Source organism: Brachyhypopomus gauderio, chromosome 17 (genome assembly GCF_052324685.1).
Source record: "Brachyhypopomus gauderio isolate BG-103 chromosome 17, BGAUD_0.2, whole genome shotgun sequence".
Lineage (NCBI taxonomy): Eukaryota > Metazoa > Chordata > Actinopteri > Gymnotiformes > Hypopomidae > Brachyhypopomus > Brachyhypopomus gauderio.
In genome coordinates this window covers 11,056,398-11,070,291 of record NC_135227.1, presented here as the reverse complement: position 1 = coordinate 11,070,291, position 13,894 = coordinate 11,056,398, and the positions used below count along the sequence as shown (strand labels likewise).

General features: G+C 44.3%; 1 protein-coding gene across 2 annotated transcripts in view; it reads right to left on the bottom strand.

Annotated features, from left to right (window-relative positions):
- The window catches only part of dnajc17 (DnaJ (Hsp40) homolog, subfamily C, member 17), a 36,229-nt gene that overhangs the window by 19,380 nt on the left and 2,955 nt on the right, over positions 1–13,894 (bottom strand). For both annotated transcript variants that reach the window (XM_076979237.1, XM_076979238.1), the window contains exons 2-10: positions 13,105–13,174; positions 10,121–10,179; positions 9,911–9,998; positions 9,647–9,729; positions 8,527–8,641; positions 7,429–7,478; positions 5,164–5,241; positions 3,469–3,549; positions 2,199–2,330 (exon numbers count right to left, since the gene is read on the bottom strand). In XM_076979237.1, the coding sequence (XP_076835352.1) occupies positions 2,199–2,330; positions 3,469–3,549; positions 5,164–5,241; positions 7,429–7,478; positions 8,527–8,641; positions 9,647–9,729; positions 9,911–9,998; positions 10,121–10,179; positions 13,105–13,174 (756 nt within the window). The remainder of the gene's footprint in view (positions 1–2,198; positions 2,331–3,468; positions 3,550–5,163; positions 5,242–7,428; positions 7,479–8,526; positions 8,642–9,646; positions 9,730–9,910; positions 9,999–10,120; positions 10,180–13,104; positions 13,175–13,894) is intronic.

The window sequence follows — 13,894 nt, the reverse complement described above, 5'->3', positions numbered from 1 at the left end:
TTGATGGGTTTTGTAAAAAGAGGAAAATTGTATCTGTGTATAAAAATGTTTAGTAACTTTGTGTCTATATTCCTTTTATATTTATATTCTGCCATAGTGTTACAGCTAGTGTGAAAACACTATGGTAAATAGATAGCACATCAGAGACTTGTACCATCCTGTTTGATTCAGATGAATTAGGTAAAGTATTACTGTTTCTATCCCAAGGTTTTACTTAGCATTTTTGTGTCAGCATTGATGAGTGATAGAGGTTAGTAGGTGAACGGTCGCACTGGGTCTTTATTGGGTTTGAGGTGAAGAGTAGCAGTATTCCTATCTGTAGGTAATCCCTTATTTTGTTTGATTGAATGTGTTATCTGATGAAGAGTGGTGCCATTTTTATGTTTTTAGTGAAACGTCCAGTCTAAAACACATCTTCTGGATCGGTGGAGCCCTATTGCTGATGTTGACTGCACTGTGTGAAGTTCATTTCCTCTTAAGAAAAAGCAGCAATCTTTGGAGCTGGCCTCCAGGGCCAAAAAGAAGAGTCATGAGGTAAGAAGGAAAAACATGTATGTCTACACCATTACTCCTCTGCAATTATAGTTGGCGTGAGGAAGCAAGGGAAAACAGGCATTGTGGGATACACTGCAGCTCCAACAGACCTCCAAGACATTCAAGGATGGCCTTGGCCCACAGGCTGGACTACTTTAGTAATGTTCACCTCTGGAGAAAGTGCTCCACCCCACCCCCACCCCATTATCTGCCATAGGCCTGAGTGTGAAGTTCCTGCCCTGAGGGGCCAATGCGCAAACGGCATTATAATAATGTTTTCCTCTTCTAGCCTCACAGAACCCTGTAAATGATGAAACGATCTGCATCCAGTATTGAATGAAGAAAACTGTTGCCACAAAATTATCCTTAATGAACATTATTCTAGCAAATCCCAGCACTTCAAACACGAGCATTTCTTCTAGAGACAGAGAGATGGGAAGCACAAAAAGCCCAACTCACAGGGAATATTCTCCTACAACATAAGAAAGAAACCTTGAGAGGAGCCAGACTCAAAAGAGGAACCTGAGGGCCAAGATTGGATCACAAAATTTTCATATGAAATTTACAAAGGTAGAATTAAACAGAGACACTCAAATCATACAGAGGAAGCATCCATGAGATAAGCCAATGACCAGTGTTATAAGCCTAAAGTCAAACCACTAATTAGGTTGAAGACATGCAGGATGTTAGATAAGAACATGGTTAAGAAAGATCTTCAATATGAGTGTTTGAGAGAGAGAAACTTTCCATGTCCTGTACTCTAAAAGAAAACCTTGAGTCATACCATTACATCACTTAATTTCATATCTTCATTAATGCGTAGGAGCTCCAGTACATGTAATGGAGACCATCCTCTCCCAATAGGCATGACAACTGTATAAATGATGCCCTTTCCCTGAAGCTTTCACACTGGCCTGTAATGTTTTCAGCTGAGTGGGTAGTCTGCCTGTCTAAACTACTGGGCCTCTTCTCATGGCCTGGTTGTAGATGTGTTATTAAGCAGTGGAGGCTAGCCCATGATGGAGAAGAAAGCTTGAAATACAACAGCCTTAAGATAAAGATCCTTGCCCATCAGTCTGGTACAGTAACTTAGACACACTGGCTGTAGTACGGGTCTAAGGTGTGTGTGGAGGGGCACAGAGAGGAGAATGTTTAGGGTTAACTCTCCCTGCCTGGGGGGGGGCTGTAGCCTCTCGTGCCAGTCGTCCATTACGCATGCTGCTAGTCTTCCCCCTCTAGCTTCCCGCCCGTGCCTGCTGGGTCAGCTCTTAATGAGGGACGGGCTGGGGGTCCATGAAGGCTGCTAAATGTGCACACAGAGCGCCTTCCAAGCCAAACAAACCCAAGCCCTCTTTCCCTAAACACATTGTTCAGGAGCCCCATAATGAGCCCACAAGCATGGCAGACATATTTGCCTGCCAATATGAAAGGAAAATGTCAAATGTTTACATTTTTGTATTTTCAGTGCACGGTGCTCATGGTGTTATCTGCATGTTTGGATTTGAAGCCAAATCTGCAGAATATTAATTGTTCTTTAGTAATGTTGATTTTGATTTGCATGGAGATGGAAGACGCAATTAAGAAAGAACATGTACGACAGAAGCAATAGTTCTGTCACGAGCAGGAAGCATACACAATGTTGTTTAGAGTTGGAGTTACTGTACCTGTGAAGGAGTGAACATTCCAGATGTGTTGTGATTGGCCACTGTTGGAACACCAGCGTCAGGTTGACCCTCCAACCAGATGATTTTTAAAGGGTTTTCTGTCAGGCCACACTCATTTTTGCATGCCAATTCCTGAAAAGGAGTACCAGATGAGTTAGATCATACACAGGTCTACCAAGAGTCTCATTAACAGCTCCCCCCCCCCAAATAAGTTTTAAATAAGCCAGATTTTGAAGAAAAAAAAAGAAAAGCAAATGTGCTCGAGCCATTGTTATGTACCATTCTCACGAACATTCCTTTCAGGCTGAGCAGCCATTCATCTTTAAGGCACCTGCACGATACATTTGTTATGCATTCACTTTCTCTGAGTCTTTTTTGAGTAGAAAAGTTCACTGAAACCTTCCTAACACCAGCAGAATGTACAGGCCCAGTTTTCAAAGCAGCCCAACAAGGCTACTTCTGAACACTGAAGAAATATGGAAAATTAATTACTAAAAATGGGGAGACAAAACCTATTGTAAATTGTATTATCATCAGTCATTACTGTTAAAGTCACAACACTGGTTCATTTTGTGCAGTGCGGCAGAGGGCGAGTGTACTGAACCTAAGGGAGCACCAGGTACCCAGTGTGCCCAGGGACGATCGAGTGCCAGAAATAGACAGAGGCTGTTCTTACAGCATGGTGGCCAGATACTCTAGGCAGGTAACCACACAAGCTGACAAGCAGATAAATAAAGCTCTGGTCTGCGCTAAACATACTAGCTTGTGAATACAGTAATCACACTTGAATGCAAACACAAACAACCACACCGAAACCCACTGGTCATTTTTGTTAAGCAACAAGAAAACATTCACAAAGGTACAATGGAAATTAAACTGTGATAAACTGGTAAACAAAACTTATAAGGTATTTGTTGGTATTTGTAAGGTATTACAATGTATTTGTTGACTGAACAGTCCTTAGCCATGCAGAAACAATTCTAGGGTTTACATTTACATTTACATTTATGGCATTTAGCAGACGCTCTTATCCAGAGCGACTTACAAAAGTGCTATGTAGTTGCTTGGAATCTCCAAGGTAGAATAGATAGTCCTGAACACAAGGTACTCTAAGCTGGAAAAACCACTAGACGAAAGTCAAATGATACCTAACAATTATACCTGAATATACACATCCCCTGAGGAAAAAGACAGTAAACAATTCCTATAACCCAATTATGCACAATACCTGAGGAAAGAGACGGTTCTTAGTTAGCATGAGAAAACTCACCGCTGCTCTGACTGTGGCAAACTCCACCACCGCGCTGCCCTTCTTCTTACTGGAGACTACAACATTCAAGATGTCTCCATACTATAAAACAGAAAATCAAGAAAATGTCTCAACTTGACAACGTGAAAACTTAAAAAATATATACAATTTACAAAAAATTATATAAATGATTAATTATATAAATGATATTATATTGGCTATTTTATTTATGCCAAAAACAACAAAAAATACGCAAGTAACCACTAAACGTACAATATGATGTTTTACAGTGCCTTCTTTACATTCAGGCAAACTATCACTGTACATAATTAGTGTGTTAATCTTTATTTGTCATTATTTAAATGAGGTGAACTGTGTCTTTCTTCAAATGTTTTGGAACCTAACAGTCAGTTTTCTGGAACTGTTCGGGACATTTCGCACACTTGAAAAGGCTAGGTCAGAATGTTTTAGGGTAGGAGGACTGAAATTACTATGGCTCAGGGCCACAGGCCTGCCAGAAAGATTAAGAATAGGGAGTAATGGGAGGTTTGGCTTTGCTCCCTCAGTAACCTTTGACCCCAAGGGAGAAGGAGGATTGGATTGAACAAAATCTTTGCTTTGTTTGCAGTCTTTGTTCACCCATAACATTTAACAAGACTCTGCTAAGACCAGCAGACCAGCAGTGCTGTCCTGGCCAAACATCACTGCTCTGACATGTCATGTGCCATAGAGTCATTACCCACACACTGGATGTCAAGCGTGTATTACTTGTTTCGGAGAATCTGAAATCCATGGAAATGTTCGTTTGCTGGGAAAAATTAAAGGCATGAACGCAATTGGACACCGAGGACTAGAACCTTGCCAAAAGTGACAAAAGAGAGAGTTCCCAGTGGACCCCTATTTCAAATATCTTAACATTTCCAAAGCTGTCTTTGGGGAGAGAGCTGAGAAGAGGAGTGAGGGTGATCACAGTTCGATTCGTAGGTCCAAAACACACACGGGCCTGTTCCAGACAGAGCCTGTAGCTTGTTCCCAACGTTACGTTCACCCTCTCAAGGCTCATTTGTTCATTGCCTTCATAGTCAACGTCCAACAATCTTCGGAACCAACCTTATGTCGCACCTTCCAGCGGGAGCCAGCGCTGGGCGGGATGGCGGTAGAACATTCTCCCGGCCCGGCCCGAGCGCTAACGAAGCCATACCAATGCCAGAAGGCCTCAGAGCCGACCAGGACACACCCGGATGGTGTGTGCGTTGCCCACTTGCATGAGAAGAGCACATTTCCCAGCAACTCCTCTGGCAGCGCTAAACACGCTGGTGAATGCAACTAGCGAGGGTGGCGTGCGGCATTTTAAGAGGGCACTGCACTGCCCTCGGCACTCTGCTGCTACAAAACTTAATGGTGCTCTCACAAGAAGGAGGTAGGGGGTGTTTGGTGGGGGCAAATAAAAGTGCCTAAATAGCTGATGTCATCTAGGCCTGGAACCTGGGGCGCTGGACACCGGACCGGACTCATTAAGAGAAACAGCTCATTCACACACAAGTCACTTTCTCACACTCCCTAAAACACACCACTCAAACCTTGTCACAGACATTTAGCCAGTTACGTGATTACTAGAAAGTGAAACATATACGGTCCTGGACACCAGAGGGCAGGATCTTGGAACACTGTCAGAGGTTATGTTGGCTTTGTTGGACCTAGAGATCGAAACATCACCTTCTGAAGAAGACACTGGAGGAATTCCTGAGAATAGCCACCATTGTTGTCATCTTCCTTTTTACACTTCCACTTCAGCTGGACAAAAGATAGAAAAACAGTCCATAAATTGAGTAAATCAGCAGGATATTACAATGGCCCAACCAAAACAGATCTTAAAAGTCCTCTTATTGATTCCTTTGACTTGCATTCAATTCCTTACCAAATCAGGTCACCAAAAAACAGAACATCTGAAGAAATCGTTTCTAATGGTTGTGGGTGAAGCAGATTGTGCATCTGCTGGCACTGAGCGGCGAGAGTCCGTTTCTCCATGAATAGATGTGGAATAACACACCAAAATCAGTGGGAGCAGAGCTCTGTGGCAGAGCCTTTTGATAGGCCTGGAGCTCATTGGGCCCTGACCCTCACCAATAAACCCTGTAGCATCCGAGTGTGCAATAAAGAGAGGGGCAGGAAGGGAGGAATCTATTCAATCCACATAGGAACCTGAGGTGCTCCTAGAATCACCTTACCTGCTGACCACCAGACATGTTAATGACGCACCAGCAATAACCGCACAGATTTACAGATGTACGTAACTGCATCGCCAACGAGACTGTTAGAGAGGAAGTGTGGATAGCAGCAACAGAAGTATTTTATAGAGTTGGCACTCTGGCAAATTATATAAACGTGGGCTGGTCAGTCACTGTGGCAACTCCTTTATCTACTTTGAAGGTTGTAACAGTGCCACTTAATCGTTGGCCCGTCAACTGCAATGAGCCGTTCCTGACTCTTGTACACTTCTATCACAAGTTGCCTTTGCCACCTATAAATAATCAACGAATTTCAGCACTACTAATCCTTGCAGACACAACAGCTTTCATTCCATAGGGAAAATACTCCATCGCGGTGCTGCTGTTACGATTACAAGTTTGGCCTACATGCATAATCTTATGATGATGTAGTGCAGATATTGGCTGATGTCTTAAATGTGGAGCAGATTAACCAGCCTGGACCCAGAATGAAGCTTCTGGTCTGAGGATTGTGCAGTATTTCTGGACGTCATGTCCTGGGATTCTCTGGCACCTTCCTCCTACATTTATAGTCGGTATGGCTTGCAAATAAGAACTATTTTTCCCCCACTAGAACAAAAGCAAACGCTCCCTCTGGAAAAATAATATGATCTCACGTGAGTCGCTTGCGCTATGGGTTTTGTAGCTCATTTTTCAAACTGCTTGTGAATTATGGCTTTCATACGAACTTCCCAAGTTCAGGAGAAAAGGACTTGCTCCATAAGGGACTTCAGAACACTTAATTCATGCTGGAGCAACCATGTAAATAAAAGTAAACACAAAAGGATTACTGGCTCCATATAAGAGAAAAATAAATGCAGATATTCAAGGAATTCACCTTTTTATTAATTGTCTGGTCTTGTAAAAATACCAAAGTGATTTGTTACAAGAAAGGATGGCACACAAGATTCTTGTTGCAGAAAAACAAACCTAATAGCTTTTGGGAAAAATTAAAAACAAATATGTATATAACACAGTGGCTATAAGAGGTAAAAACAGCTATTTTTCAGCTTTCAGGCAAATTTGCTCTTGAGAAAATAACAAAGAATAATACTCACCAGGAACTGCAAGTAATTAAACAGCATACGACCCACAGTTCACTCAAAATCTGACCCTTGTGTTTATATTCACTAAACGAGCAGACTAATGTCACTAATTCCTTAGGGGATAGAGTTGGGGGGGACGTAGTAATGTGATTAAACAGAAAGACATTAGCTAATGTCGCTCTGCATCCCTTAATAAAAGAAACTGAATGGTTTCCAAAGGAAACAGAACAGCCTTCGTAGCCACGGCCCTCCAGACGACGGGCCTGGAATGGGCGGATTAATGGACACAGAATGAAGCTTAATTTGAAGGGAATTAGGGGGAGGGCTGGTACTGGGGTTCAGTAATAAAACATGTAGTCTGCCTTTTTTACATTTACATTCAGCCTCTGCTATTTCTTTCTATGCCCTATTTCAATAATTTAATATATCATTGTGCATGTCAAACTGCAAGAACACTATGCCAAAAGAAATTAACTAGCACTCATTCATTAAACTAATGCATTTTAATCTCTTTATTGTACAACATTGTGACAGTTTTATGTTTTGAATGTTTCCAAAACAAACGTCCACTATTAAACTCTGGTTAAATCAGTGATGATGTGTGCAACCTGGTCCAATGGTAACACCACTGTACGTATAGCTATCAAAAAGTTTCTCTGCAAATTTACCTTTAATTTAGGGGTGACACTTCGGTTGCTCTGTGGAGATGATGTAGTATCTGACAGAAAAATGGGAAGGTGGGAGAGAAGAGAATGTTAGATTATCCATGTGCATTTTCCACATCTGAGCAGAGTCCTCTTCTAAAAGGCTGTCCCTGTATGGAGACGTCCTGCAAGGCTGTCCCTGTACGGAGACGTCCTGTAAGGCTGTCCTTGTACGGAGACGTCCTGTAAGGCTGTCCTTGTACGGAGACGTCCCGTAAGGCTGTCCCTGTATGGAGACGTCCTGCAAGGCTGTCCCTGTACGGAGACGTCCCGTAAGGCTGTCCCTGTACGGAGACGTCCCGTAAGGCTGTCCCTGTATGGAGACGTCCTGCAAGGCTGTCCCTGTATGGAGACGTCCCGTAAGGCTGTCTTTGTACGGAGACGTCCCGTAAGGCTGTCCCTGTATGGAGACGTCCTGCAAGGCTGTCCCTGTATGGAGACGTCCTGTAAGGCTGTCCTTGTACGGAGACGTCCCGTAAGGCTGTCCCTGTATGGAGACGTCCTGCAAGGCTGTCCCTGTACGGAGACGTCCTGTAAGGCTGTCCCTGTACGGAGACGTCCCATAAGAGTGTCCCTGTATGGAGACGTCCTGCAAGGCTGTCCCTGTACGGAGACGTCCTGTAAGGCTGTCCCTGTACGGAGACATCCTGTAAGGCTGTCCTTGTATGGAGACGTCCTGCAAGGCTGTCCCTGTACGGAGACGTCCTGCAAGGCTGTCCCTGTACGGAGACGTCCTGCAAGGCTGTCCCTGTACGGAGACGTCCTCCACCCTCTCTCAAGGAACCTTGTCATATATGTTCTCGATATGATCCGGATGCACTATAGTCATGCTCCTGCATACTTTTAATGTTCTCTGTTGAATGAGATGATCATTTTAATCAAACAGTGATTTCCAGGTTCTGTAAGGTTCGGGCAATAGATCAAGAAAGCAGCATTTAAATAATTATAGCAGGTGGTTTGTGTGATAAAGGGTTTGGTTAATTAATAACACATGTGAGATATGAGGGTAGTTTGCGTGTAAGGATATCAGAAAAACTCCAAGTGGTAATAGCTTGTAAGTACCCGCATGTGTGGCGTGTGTGTGCAGTCGCCCCTCTCTCTCTTTCTGGATCTGCTCTCGAATCAGTCTCTGCTCCTCCTGCAGCTGTCTGGACCCCTCCTCTCTCAACCGGGCAATCTGTACACACACACGTACAACACACATTAAACACACTACATGTTTAACCCAGTCAACAGACATGCTCCATTGCAAAGACAGACATATCCAATGTGCACCATTTAAGCACACAGCAGTAAAAAAATCAGTCTGCATCATTACATTTTCACTCGCATAGAACTGTTTTAATCCAACCAATCTAATCCAACTGAATAGTCCACCATGTACTATCCTAAAGCATTTGAACTACAGTAACCCTTATGATCAACCTTTTTAAATGGTATGCTGCCACCTACTGGCCATAAATGAACTGTCTAACCATATGGAGCGCAGGTCCAGATTTGAGGATTGCATGACTCAGACAAAACCCATATTGCACTTATTGTGACTTCACGTGTGTTGGGTCGTGTCACACACAGAGTTTCTTGCAAAAAACCCACAGAACACTAATTGGTTATATCAGGGATAGGTCAGGATGTAGTACTCAGGGATAGGTCAGGATGTAGTACTCAGGGATAGGTCAGGATGTAGTACTCAGGGATAGGTCAGGATGTAGTACTCAGGGATAGGTCAGGATGTAGTACTCAGGGATAGGTCAGGATGTTCACTGTACACAGAGTAGGTGGGTAAGCATCTAGGTAGGAAGAAGTGATCTGGCTCAGGGCTTAATTTGTTTATTTGACTTTCACTACATGAATATTATGAAGACTAATGGTGCAATTAGAATGAACCAAACCAATTAATTGATCTATTGTGCAGCAACACTCTACATAAATCTGTTTATTCATTATTAACCTATGAGCTTATAGACTAGCATCCTGCACCTAAAGCAGAGGCTGTAACAGCTGATGTGGCAGGCGGGTTGCTAAGATCACACACACATGTGCACTGCTCTTCCTCCACCGTTCAGCAGGGATTGAAATAAAAGAGGGAGATGATTTGAGATGGCTCCCACTCCTACAGATATGACAGAAAAGCTGTTTGAAATGTCTCTGACACACACAGGAGTCAAAGTGGAGTTCTTACCTCTTCCTCTAATGTTCGAGTGATTCGGAATTCCTCGGTTTTCTGAGCTTGTGCCTCTGCTTGCCGTTCACGGGCCTCCAAGTCTGGAAAAGAACACATAAAAATAAACAAACAAACCAACCAACCAGCACATTTAAGCACAGTCCAAAAGCACCCAACCACACGAGGCACCTTGAGCTGAATGCATTACTGTGCCTGATCATGTCTGGTCAAATAATAAAGCAAAGCAGGCCGTGTGGTTTGGGGAGATGACTGGTGGTTCACCTAGTTTGATCTTTTTCCTCTTGTCATCCAGTCTCTGGGTTCTCTCCTCCGCTTGCTTCTTGGCGGCACGGACCTTGTCGTAGGCTGCCTGCAGCAAAGACAACATTATGGAGCACAGACTGGGTTAACTTTCACTAAATCCTGATAACTCTCACTTTACTGGCAGACAATATTTACATCTTGGTGGTTAGTCTATGGCTGCCGTCTTACCCTGGCAGCAGCGTCCGTCAGCACCTCGAGGGCCTGGGAGAGCTGGTGGAAGAGCTCCGCTGTGAACCACAGACAACAATGAGCGATCTCAGCGGCTATTAAACACAGGCCCTGCTCACGGCGGCCATTAAGGACAGTCGTGCGTGTGCGTCGTCTTCTCACGAAAGACAGGACCATGAAATCTGCATTCAAAAGGCCACATGTTTGAGTGATAGCTGGCCAGAAAAGGAAAGAGAGGGAGGAACGGGGAGGTGGTAGAGAAGGAGGGGGAGAGAAGCCCGAGATATGCCGTAGGTGGCTACAACCACGCCATCTCGCCAGGGTCGACACATTCACCTTCACAGCTAAATGAGGGATTTTATACAAGCATAATGAGAGGGCGCTGCACTCGGGGCAGCGAGTTTGGTGAGGGGCTCCTGTTAACCCACATTTCCGGTGTTGGAGCCGAGCGCCTGGAGTCTCACGAAGGCCGTTTCCTCTCATGACAGCCTGCTGTTTTTCTCACGTAAACCCAGAGGCCCCCTGCAGCCCCTCGTATTAAGCCCTCCGGAGGGACTGCCCAGACAATCAGGAGCTCCACGCGAGCCGCCCTCCCGCCGGCTGGAGCCCTCACTCCTGCAGGACCGTAATTACTCAGTTTAGGCAAGAAAGCCTTTCTCTGTCTCCACGAACACGCTTCCTCCACTCCAGCGTCTGCACTCATCAGCCCTGTGGTTCCAGTTTCACACAGTCCTCACCAGGCCTGCCACAGTTATTACGGTCACCATCTGCACTTTTTTGAGCAGACTGCTGTGGATTTGCACAATCTCCCTCATTTCACATGTAGTAGCTCGGCACAAAACAGAACACTTTATTTACAAATGCAAGTGAGAGATTAAGTTGATTTCTAGTTCTTTATGTAATAAACTAACTGGGGATTTCATTACCGGTAGTTTTCTAGCCTGTCTCAATATAGAAATTACAATGCACCTCATTATGTAGGGGATGACTTTGTGCTATATTACATTGTATAGTGCAGCGCACTGGACATCAAATCAACCTTATTTCTTTTAATATCCTAGCAATAAGTTAGAATTTTCTATACAAATTAGTTTTGATTATTTATTCAAAGAGGCACAAAAAGTACATAAAAGCAATTCGATTGCGATCGTATGACAGGTTTAGTGTCCATGCTCTTTGAACAGGGGGAAGAGGGAGAAGAAGCCAAGCTGTTTTTGACGTACAGAAGCACGGGGTGTTCACACGTGACCCTCCCCACACGTGACCCTCCCCACACGTGACCCTCCCCACACGTGACCCTCTCCTCACTCCCTCCTTGGCTCTGTCCCACCTCCGCAGCCTCGCCTTGTCGCACGAGTGTAAAATGGCATGTGCTCGCCAGGCCGCGTCCTCCGCAGCCTTCTTGCCTTTCGCTTCTGGTAAAGCCGTCCCCCGTCTCCCTGGGCTCTGAACCCCCACTGCCCCTTCACCGCCGTGTGTTCCCGCTTAATAGGAATTCTGCCGCGCTGTCCAGAGACCACGAAAGCCTCGATCAAAAACAGGCCACACAGCTACCACCCCTGTCCAAGGTGAAGATTCACGTCCTCCAGTGCCGAGCCAGGGTCCCGGGTCTGCTGCACACATTCTGGGGATGGACCCATGGGAGGAGCCGGGGGGCCGTGAGAGATCCATCTGGCTGAATCTGGCTGAACTGCGGACCACTGTAGCCTGGGGTCTTTGTGGGAATGGTGCAGGATGCAGGAGAAAAGCAGCCTAAACATGCTGGGATGGTTTTAAAAACACGACAATGCTGAGAAACTCGGGCCTCCCATAGAGGCCTCTGCTTTCCTCACTGACACTAGGAGACTGAACTCTTGAGTTTAGCTTTGAGTAATACTGACTAATATTACATTACCTGTTAAATAAACTCAGATACTGTCTGCCTGGAAACCAGAATAAAGACTTTCTTCACTCAGATTCCTGGAGGGCCACATCCCAGTGTTAATTATACCTGTCAGCTAATGGCACCCTGCTGTTTTCTTCCAGTCTGAAGTACTCGTGTTCTCCATTACATAACAGCTTGCAAACAAGGAAAGTGAGCGCTAACACACACTTGCTCCATGACATGTGCAGTTAACATTTCCATCAGCTGCTCATGCAATGTTATATGAAACCTGTATGTGTGCATGAAGGAGAGCAGTGACATTAGGACAGTGAGTTAACAGATGCTCTTGACTAACCATCAACACCCTCCTTCATTAAAGAGAGTCATTCCCACTCTTGTGGGTGTGCTCTCCTGTGCTCTCAAACATCCCATAAGGGTCTGTGGCATCAAATAGATCCATGGTTTAAAAAAAACAACCAGCTGAGTAGGAAACTCTGAAGTGAGTCTCAGAGTGAAAGTGATCTATAAATGTACTAGGACAAATCTATATGGGGCAACTGGCATTATGAATTTGATGTTACTGGAAAATCCCAGAACAATGATGGGCAGGCACCAAAAAAAAATGTTTTAGACATAACCTTTGTAAACTAGGAGAATATCCCAGCCATCTGCTGCCATGTAAAATGACAGGGGGGAAAACTGTCTGTTTGTGTGAGTCCATCTTCCAGCACACTTGAGAGGCTAATGAATGGCTGCATGGCTCTTGACTTCACCGTGTTGGGGACAATGAAACAGCGTAACTGAGCTACACTGAGCTACACTGAGCTACACTGAGCTACACTGAGCTACACTGAACTACACTGAGCTACACTGAACTACACTGAGCTACACTGAGCTACACTGAGCTACACTGAGCTACACTGAGCTACACTGAACTACACTGAGCTACAGCCTTGCTGGACGAGGGACATCTGACTAACGTTTGTTCCTGCTATCTTGTGTCTGCAACATCAAATGCAATTCTGTTTATTCTCTGAACAGTGCAACAGAAGTTCAAGCTCCCTGTAAAATCAATAAAATTAGGCTTCTTTATATCAGAAACTACACATCATCCACTCACCAGCCTTCGGGTTGTCCGGGTTCTTGTCCGGATGGCAAGATAATGCTCGCTGTCTGTACGCCTTCTTGATCTGAAGGAGAGAAAATCTATTGAATACATGCATAACTCTGCAGGAGACAATGGTGGTTACAAAATCCCTTTCTGCTGTGCCTGATTCAAGCATAATACCACCAATCATTCTCCTTAAGGAAGCAGAATACCCATTCCACATACCTCTGTTCATGTCTTATCGTCATATCAGAAAACTTAGGCATTGCTTTTCTTGAGAATAAGCCAAGCCACTGTATGCTTCTTGGCAAATGAGATCATGATAAAATTTCTGACTATTGTTATTCATGCAGTTACTGGCAAGGAAAGCACAGAGCTTTCAAAGTCTACAAGCATCTAGTGGAGAGAGTGATGGTCCCATGGAAAGCACAACATAAAATGTTATTAAGGTTTTGAAACATTAGGTGGTGGTAACAGTTCTGAAGTTGATAATGCCATGTTACTGCTGTATTTATGAACATTTTATAGTGGGCTAGATCAAGGACATTTTATACACAAACACACACAAAGTTTGAGCCTTTTGCAAAGATTTTAAACTAGACTGGCTTAGTATAGTGGCTCATTTTTACTGAGCAGTTCAGAGCTCTTTTTCCAGAGCTTAAGAAATTTAAGCTCTCCGGCATGAAGCAGGGATTATACTTTCAAAGTCAAAAATCCTTTAAACTTAACGGTAGATCTATAAAAACTAGAAACAGCTGTTTTGCTGTGAACTTCCAGTAGTACTAAGTAATCTGCACCACAC